The following is a 9,180-nucleotide window of genomic DNA, read 5'->3' on the forward strand; positions in this document are numbered from 1 at the left end:
GTACTATCGACAAATTAAACTTGCTATCCTTGATCCTTGTAGTTCTATTGTTGCGGGTAGACCCCGTTGAAAGAGCTCTATTGTTGCAGATAGGCCCCCTGAGTGAAAATCTATTGTTGCAGATAGAACCACAAGGGTAGTAACTAGTAAGTTCAAATTGGCTATACTACAAGGGGTACATCTGCAGTTAACCCTTTAATCAAGAATTCTGCACTTACCTACAACAGATGTTGTTTATGTATGCTTGTCTTTTGTGCTTCATGACTATGCTACTTTGCTATTCATATTTCTTTTTGCTTGGTCTAAATTTAGTATCTTTGGACTATAGATTCATACCCTTCAGTGGAGGACCACGAAAGTGTGTAGGTGATCAGTTTGCTTTGCTGGAAGCTATTGTTGCTCTTGCAATTTTTCTGCAGCGTATTAATTTTGAGCTGGTTGCTGATCAGAAGATTAACATGACCACCGGAGCTACCATTCATACAACTAATGTTGGTGCCTTATCCACATAATTATTATGCTAAACATAATTACCAGCTTTTAGAATGTCATTATTTGGGTAATTTTCGATAAGTTTGGCCACATTGAGATAACCCCCAAAAAGTTCGGAAAGCTTACTTAACCCTCAAAAATTTTCAGATTAACCCCTAAAATGTTGGGGGTTACTGAAAATAGATTCAGAAAAATGCAAAAGTTTTTGGGGGTTAAGTGATATTTCCAAACATTTTCGGGGTCATCTCAAAATGGACCAAACTTATTGGGGTTTTTGTGAAATTTATCCTAATTATTTTGATAATGTGAAATGATGTTCTACTCACCCTTATGCTTCAAAAAAATTATTGATTATCTTCAATTTTCAGCAACAATGAAGAAATGTTTTATTAAAATATCATTAACTTTCAATTTTTTTTCTCTCAGACTTGAGATGTTCTGCAGTTGGTTTTTGCAAAATTTATTAATACAGCCTTATAGAATTAAATTTCATTTTGAGGTTCCAGCAAGTTCAAAAATTTTAGATGCCTAAATTTCATAGTAACGTAATTTTTAGCTTGTAATCGTCACTCATTTTTGCAGGGCTTGTATATGACATTAAGTCCACGAAATTCGGAAAATGAATTGGATCAATCTTCAAGGTAGATTTTCTTTGAACTTTTTTGACACTTTCTTTTTTGCTTTTCAAATATGAATCTTCTAAAAAATTTCCATGTATGATCCTATTTGCTGTTATTATCTTGTTAGGATTTTTAAATCTCGTAAAAACCCTAAAAAACCACCAAACGCAGCAAAGAGAATCATATATAAGATTAACGTGAAAATTCTTTGACAGGGAAAAACCACGGGATTGAAAACAATTCATACCACCTTCAAATTACAATCTTTTGCACGGACGAAAACTACGAAACCCTCTCTCTCACAACACCCTTAATCCCGGTTACTATCTCTGGTAAACCCTGATTCTAAAAATATTGTATCTCTCTCCCTCTCTACTCTTAAATCCCTAGAATAGAATGCCTTGTTTAAAAACACCCCTGACTTACCTACCAAGTCAACTTGATTTATAAAAAACTATTAACTTGGCATCTAAGAAAGCTCTTAGGACCGGGCTGAGCCTTCAAATCCGAATCCAACTTGGAGTTTGAGTCTGCACCCAACATATCCTCCTTCGATAAAAAATCTTCAAGTATCTTAATAGCCTCAGAAAAATCCACTCTCTTCTTCTTATTCTTTACATCTCTCTTATGGACAAGAGTTTGAGAAGAGTTACATGTACCATGAATAGAACATCCATCTAAATAGTAAATATGATTGCTATTTTTCCTCCATTGCAAAATTAAATCACCATTTTTATACACTTTGCATCACTCTCCTTCACCCACATACTTGTACCCACGCAATGTCATCTCACCCAACGAAATTAAATTAACACCACATGACAACACATATCTCACATGATGAAGAATTCTGATCTTCCTAGTGTGAAGCTTGAAGCGAACACTCCCAATACCTTAAACCTTTATTTTCTCATTATTTTCAATGATCATGTCACCAAATTATTTATTTGTCTTCAATGTGTCAAAATACTTTTGTTATTGCAAACATGCATAGAAGCTGCAGAATCTAACACCCATATTACTCGCATCAGTACCAGTACTTTCCGTTATCAGCGCCACATCTTCATCAACACAACTATCAAGGAGTCCTTTTCCATTTTCTTGAAGCTTCATCTGTCTAATGCTTTTCAAATCATCTCGTATCTGGGAACATCTGAACTTAATATGACTTTTCTCTCCGTAATAGTAGCACTCTCTTTCGCCGTCGTCTAAGGCGCGAGATATTGATCTCCCTCGATAAATGCCACGTCTCCCCTTACTCCTCCCTCGATTAGACCCTTTAAAAATTAGTGCACTTTCACCGCCATTAGATGCACTCTCCTTCCACATTATTCTTTCATTCTTACGTAGGAGTGCTGTCACATCGTCAAACTTCATAGTCAGCTTCCCCGTAATTTTCATCTGAACTAACGGCTCGTACGATTTTGGTAGGAAAGATAGTAGGAGTAGCGCTTTATCTTTTTTTGATCTACTCATCAATATTCATAATTTCGCAAACTAGCTTAGTGAAGGCGTAGATGTGGTCTTAAATGGCAGTAATGACGCAGACGTAGAAACGGGGAGGCCGATCGGATATCGTTCCGATACCGACGAGCCCTGACAATAGCATGTATTTCACGAGCTTGAATCCACAAGCTCCTAAGTTTCTCAAAGTTGAGAACGAAAACAAAGAGAAAATTCTCTTAATTGAATAATTGAAAAGTTGATTCTAATTTACAAAAGGAACTAATATTTATAGCTAACTAAATCTATCCTAACTCTAATAAAAAAGAAACTCTAAGCCTAAAAGGAAATAACCAAATCCAAAAAGAGAATAACAAAAAAAGGAACTCTTTCCTAATCCGAAGTCCGAGACAATACGAGACGTCCCGACTAGCACCGCATTTCGTGTCGACTAGACCTGAGTCGACTAAGCATGTCGAGTCGTCCTGCCTTTCGTGTCGACTGGCATGTGTCGACTCGTCCTGTCGCCTGTCGTCTCGTCCTGTTGCTTCGAGTCGTCTGCTCGTCTCGGCTGGGTTGTGTGACTCGTCCTGTCATCATCTCGACTCGTCTGTGCTGTTGTCGTCTTGTTTTGTTTAAGTCGAGTCTCGTCTCGTTCATCTGTTCAGTCGATTTGACTGCTTTTCTTCTCGGTTCGTCCAATACTTGATCTCCTGCATCAGTCCCTCCTTCTTCGGAAGAACTCGTCTCTGAGTTCTCATCACTCGAATACAACTTGATTGAAGGATGATAGTCAGAAATAGCCGCCACGTTAAATATCGCCGACATAGCCATTCCTTCTGGAAGATCTACTACATATGCATTATCATTGATCTTCTTGAGAATCTTGAACGATCTATAACGTTTCGGCTTAAGCTTGCTGTATGTTCCAGCCGACATCCGTTCCTTCCGTAAGTAAACCATCACCATGTCTCCTTCATTGAATACCTTGAGTCACCTCTTCTTGTCTGCTCGTGCATTGAACTTTGCATTAGCCTTCTCAAGCTTTGTACGCACTTCCTCCTGAACGTTGAAAGCATTCTCTACCGCACTTCTTCCTGAATATTGAAAGCATTCTCGGCCATTGAACTTGCTGCCTCGCTGACCTTACTACTTGTCGGCAACTTTAACAAATCTTGGAGATGTCGAGGTGTTTTCCTGTAAACAATCGAAGAAGGAGACATACCTGTGGAACTATGAACGATCATGTTGTAGGCGAATTCAGCTTGAGGTATAGCTTGATCCCACATCTTTGGCTTCTCTCCACATATGCATCGAATCAAGTTTCCCAAAGTCTGATTGACCACTTCTAAAAAGTCCAATAACCTAGTATTCCTATCCGAAACAATCGAACTAGGAACACCATGTAGTCTAACCACCTCTTGAAAGAACAGTCGTGTAACATGTGGTGCATCCGAAGTCTTGCGGCACTGTTTGTGGAAAATTTATAGTAAAAGAAACGAAGGAAAATTGATTTGTATTCCTTTAATCTCAGTTACAATTGGATTTCCTGATTACAAAAGAGAAGAGAATGATCTGGATTCTCTCCTTTGTTTAATTCTGGGTTCTTCACGGTGGCGATGAGATGCCTCCCTCGAATGCTCGCGTCGAGTTTGCTTCTCGTTGACGATCCGAATATCTATACTTCACTGGAACAACTGTCTTGGCCGGTTGATAACTCTTGTCGAGTTTTGTGATTCAGAACAAGTAACAAACTCTAATGATAGAGTTGTTGGAACCGAAAATAATTCGGTTAATAAGCCAAATATCGATGGTTTAGAGATCCTCCGTTTGTTGATTTCCCAGACTGTGTAAGGAGTCAATCCTCCTTTTTCTGATTCTGGAAGATTTGATCGAAAGATCCCCCTCCGATTAATGAAAAGAAATCTCTCTTGATCTAATTATCAAAAATCCGATCTCCCCTCTCCAAAAAAGATCCCTTAGTCTGTTGAGTTTGTTGCTATTTATAGGGGGATTAGGGGTGTAACTGCCCCCATAATCCGCGCCTAAATGGGGGTTTAGTTACCCCATTAGTCGGGTGTAACAACCCACTAAAGCCACTCCTCAAATCGTGGGTGAAGAACAGCTTCGAAGTTGTTACGATCACGTTTGAATGAGTCAGAACCTTGACCTGCGTTCTGGCGGTGATTGAGCTGCGTTTGGCAGCGACTGACGGGCTGCGTTGGGCAGTGATGGATGAGTTGCGTCGGCAGCGGTTGATAAGCTGCGTTGGGCAGCGATTGATAAGCTGCGTTGGGCAGCGATGGAGCTGCGTTCGAGCTGTGCTGGGCAGCGATTGGAGCTGCGTTCGAGCTGTTGATTGTCGTAGTATTTAGATTTCTCTGTCTTTATATATGGATGACACCAAAGACCAGTAAAGAAGGTCTTATTCAGGCCATTTGTGACAATTGAGGCATCTCAATAACGCTCTATCAACTGCAGGTCATGATCTCCACTGAGTGTGTCGAATATCATTACACTGCTCATCAGCACCTCTAATGGTTGCTAACATAATATTAGTCATGTTGTTGTCGCAGCCATCAAGATCAATCATCTCACATAAGAAGCTGCATTCGTGTTTATAGCTGTTGAAGCGGCGTAGGTGATTGAATCGGTGTAGTGTCTTGATGATGGTACGCGGGGAGGACTTCCACGTCTTGGTTTGAAGAGATCGTCGATTTGTAATCCTTTCTGTCAGAGTATTGCTAAAGACTGTCGTTTTGTAATCTTTGCTTTAACTCTTTGACATGTGAAAATCTTCGAATTGTAGCCTTCTGGAAGTCGTCAGATTGTAACTTCCATCATCAGTGTTCGATGGAGACTCAGCTATCCATTGTGATTTTTAGACAGCCTACAGAACCCCCTCCAAAGTTTTCGAAAGTTCGCGGTTGACTGGGACGAATTTTCGGAATACTTTGGATCCCAAAACTTTGCTGATTAAATGTATTCCAGCGTAGACTGAGTAGAGCCTCTCAGGGTTTTAGGCAAATTTTGTCGACACCCTCCTTCTTGTTTGCTTTGTCAATAATGGCTTGGACCTCAGCTTGCATGAACAGACTTTCATCCCCAGCTTAGTCAGGAGGACAGCTTCGAAAGACTCTTCTCGATCAGCTTGTCTAGGGTAGAATGATCTCAGCAGTCTGATTATTGCTTGGAATATTAACCCCTTTGAAGGTGTTATTTATGTGAGTGCAGTCATCAGAACGCATGTCTAAATCATGCGTTCGACTGTTTGACCGTGAGGGTGCGTTTGGTAGTTGAAAAACCCCTCCTCCCCTTCATTTGAAAACGCGAGAATCACGTTTCAGGTGAGATTTTACCTAAAATCTCGTTTCGATTTGACAGCTACAGCTGTTTATAAATAGACCACTGAGGTCAAATCAAAAGGTCATTCGACTTTTCTCCTTTTTTACTCAGTTTCTTAACAGAACTCCTGTTCATCTTCTCCAGCGCTTCAACGGAGGAAAAGATCCGTTCCTAAATACTTCGCCCATCTTCGTCTTCTTCGCCCTTGAGACATGGAAGTGGCTTCCGTGCATTTTTGACTAAGTCTTTGAGACTTGTCTTTGGCTCATCTGTTTTAAGTCTCGGCTCACATCCATTAAGCTGATGGACCTGCAAACGTGCATAGGATTTTTGGCAAACCCTCAGCCATCAACGGATTTGATAAGCCTTTACCGACTACCGTTTGAGTCGGGCTAGCATGTGGATTGTCTAAGTCCGTTCCACATGTAACGTTGTGCTAAGAGAATGAACCCTCTTAGACTTGATGCTATGATTTTGAATACATAGACTTTGTCATTTTCACGGGAAAAGACTAACCGGCAACGCGTGTTAGGCGTAGGCTTATCTCTAATTAGGGATCGAGATAAAGTCCCCCATGCGTAAAAGGCATGGATTTTGGTGCCACGATGTTGAATACGTAGACTTTGTTGTTATTTCTTCCTGTGTTACTTGAAACACTGAAAGAAAGTTGGAAGCGCCAGAGGTGTAATATTAACTTGGCATGAATTTTCACTTAGAGTGAAATTCAGAAATTTTCTTTATTATCACTAGGATAATTCCAGAAAATATTTAATCCGCTGGGGATTTTATAATGATAACTTGCTATTCTTGTTGAAAAAGGATTAACAAGTTTATTGGGGGGTTTGACTGTTAGAGGTGTGATGTTAACCTAACAGTATTTTATGCATCCTATTGACGAGGATTGATAAGTGGGTTTTGTCAGAGGTGTGATATTAACATGACAGGAGAATGTTGCGATTGGAGCAACTTTGAGGACTTATCATCCTATTGACGAGGATTGATAAGTGGGTTTTGTCAGAGGTGTGATATTAACATGACAGGAGAATGTTGCGATTGGAGCAACTTTGTGACAGGATTTGTGTTGCGATTGGAGCAACTTTGTGGACTTATCATCCTATTGATGAGGATTGATAAGTGGGTTTTGTCAGAGGTGTGATATTAACATGACAGGAGAATGTTGCGATTGGAGCAACTTTGAGGACTTATCATCCTATTGACGAGGATTGATAAGTGGATTGTCAGAGGTATGATGTTAACATGACGGGAATTTGTTGCGATCGGAGCAACTTTGTGGACTTATCATCCTATTGAAGAGGATTGATAAGTGAATTGTCAGAGGTTTGGTATTAACATGACGGGAATTTGTTACGATCGGAGCAACTTTGTGGACTTATCATCCTATTGACGAGGATTGATAAGTGGGTTGTCAGAGGTATGATGTTCGATAAGTGGATTGGTTGTCAGAGGTGTGATATTAACGTGACAAGATTTGTGTTGCGATTGGAGCAACTTTGTGGACTTATCATCCTATTGAAGAGGATTGATAAGTGGGTTGTCAGAGGTTTGGTGTTAACATGACAGGAATTTATGTACTTGTGATTTCAACAAGATTTTGGGGACTAGCGTCTCGCTGGGGAGAATTGCTAAGTGAGTTTATCATCAGAAGCGATTGCTGGGGAAGATTACGATTTGAGCAATTTTGAGGACCTATCATCCTATTGAAGAGGATTGATAAGTTGATTGTCAGAGGTGTATTGTTAACGTGACAAATTGGGAGTGATGCAAGCTGCATTCATACTCTGTGGGGGTGATGATCGTCAGAAGTGTAATGTTAACTCGACGATGTGAAAGATCTGTTACTCTTAATCTAGTAGATTCCAAGTAACCAACCCCCAGTCTTGATTAAGACTTAACAAGGGAATAAAAAGAGGTAGACAAGGCACATCACCTAGTGGGGCACTATCCATGAAGTCGGAATAGAGGCACATCACCTGGTAGGTCATTATCTGATGAGTTTGACTATCAGAGGTAACTATTAACGTGATAGTTTTGTGGACCCGCCATCCTACTTGAAGAGGATTGGTGGGGGAATTTGGAGGAACCGCCATCCTATTGAAGAGGATTGGTAGGAGAATTTGGAGGAAATGGACTATCAGAGGTGATCATTAACATGATAGTTTTGGTAGACCCGCCATCCTATTGAAGAGGATTGGTGGGGGAATTTGGAGAAAAAGGACTATCAGAGGTGATCATTAACATGATAGTTTTGGTGGACCCGCCATCCTACTTGAAGAGGATTAGTTGGGGAATTTGGAGAAAGTAGACTATCAGAGGTGATCATTAACGTGATAGTTTTAGTGGACCCGCCATCCTACTTGAAGAGGATTGGTGGGGGAATTTGGAGAAAAGAACTATCAGAGGTAATTGTTAACGTGATAGTTGTTGGACTCTGCCATCTTATTGAAGAGGATTGGCAAGTTGAGGGACTATCAGAGGTAACTGTTAACGTGATAGTTGTTGGACCTGCCATCCTACTGAAGAGGATTGGCTTCAATAGTCGTAGTATCTTCCCATTCTGACTGAGAAGATTGGGCTTGGTCCGATTGCTCAGGTTGATCCTGCCTACTTTGTTCTTCAGCTTTGATCCTGGCAATAATCTTTTGAGCCTGTTCGCCTTGAGAGATTAGTTGTCTCCAGGAACGGCATTCTGCAACTCCGATTCGGGCTAGGAGGTTGGTCTGCAAGTTGTGTCGACAGGTCTCTACTAAGGTAGACTGTGTCATACCTGTCGAACACCGGAGAGCCATGGTTCGGAACCTCTTGACGAAGGCTTTGACGGACTCCCTCTTCTTCTGCTTAGTGGCAAGAAGGGTATGGATGGAGACTTCTGTATCCTCTTCAAAGAATCTTAAAAGGAATAGTCTCTCTAGATCTGCCCATTTTTGGATACATCCCACAGGAAGTTTCCTGAACCATTCAAAGGCAACTCCCTTGAGGGTGCCAATGAATAATCGAGCTAGTATGGCGTCGTTTGATATCACATTCCCAGTCTGTGACTTGAAATGATAGATATGTTGGTTCGGTGATCCCGTGCCATCAAAAGTTTGTAGCGTCGGGACCTCAAATTTTGGAGGATAAGGGGCTGCATCCCATTCGGCAGGATAGGGTATGATAACTCCCTCGTCTTGGAGCTCGCTTCTGTTGGCAATGACATTGAGGCGGGCTTCCAATTCCTCGATTTTAGCCGACTGAGGATTTTGCTCATACTCCGTCTCTCTTC

The 9,180-nt window shown here is 40.9% G+C and overlaps 1 protein-coding gene across 4 annotated transcripts in view; it reads left to right on the top strand.

Annotated features, from left to right (window-relative positions):
* Positions 1–9,180, top strand: part of LOC109825600 (carotene epsilon-monooxygenase, chloroplastic) — a 40,620-nt gene that overhangs the window by 6,704 nt on the left and 24,736 nt on the right. For 3 of the 4 annotated variants that reach the window (XM_020392460.1, XM_020392461.1, XM_020392462.1), the window contains exons 8-9: positions 329–491; positions 1,075–1,133. In XM_020392460.1, the coding sequence (XP_020248049.1) occupies positions 329–491; positions 1,075–1,133 (222 nt within the window). Of the gene's footprint in view, positions 1–328; positions 492–1,074; positions 1,134–1,327; positions 1,412–9,180 lie in introns of those variants that run through there. The other variant, XM_020392463.1, reaches the window with a different exon arrangement.

The sequence above is a fragment of the Asparagus officinalis genome, chromosome 10, assembly GCF_001876935.1.
Source record: "Asparagus officinalis chromosome 10, Aspof.V1, whole genome shotgun sequence".
In the NCBI taxonomy this organism is placed as follows: domain Eukaryota; kingdom Viridiplantae; phylum Streptophyta; class Magnoliopsida; order Asparagales; family Asparagaceae; genus Asparagus; species Asparagus officinalis.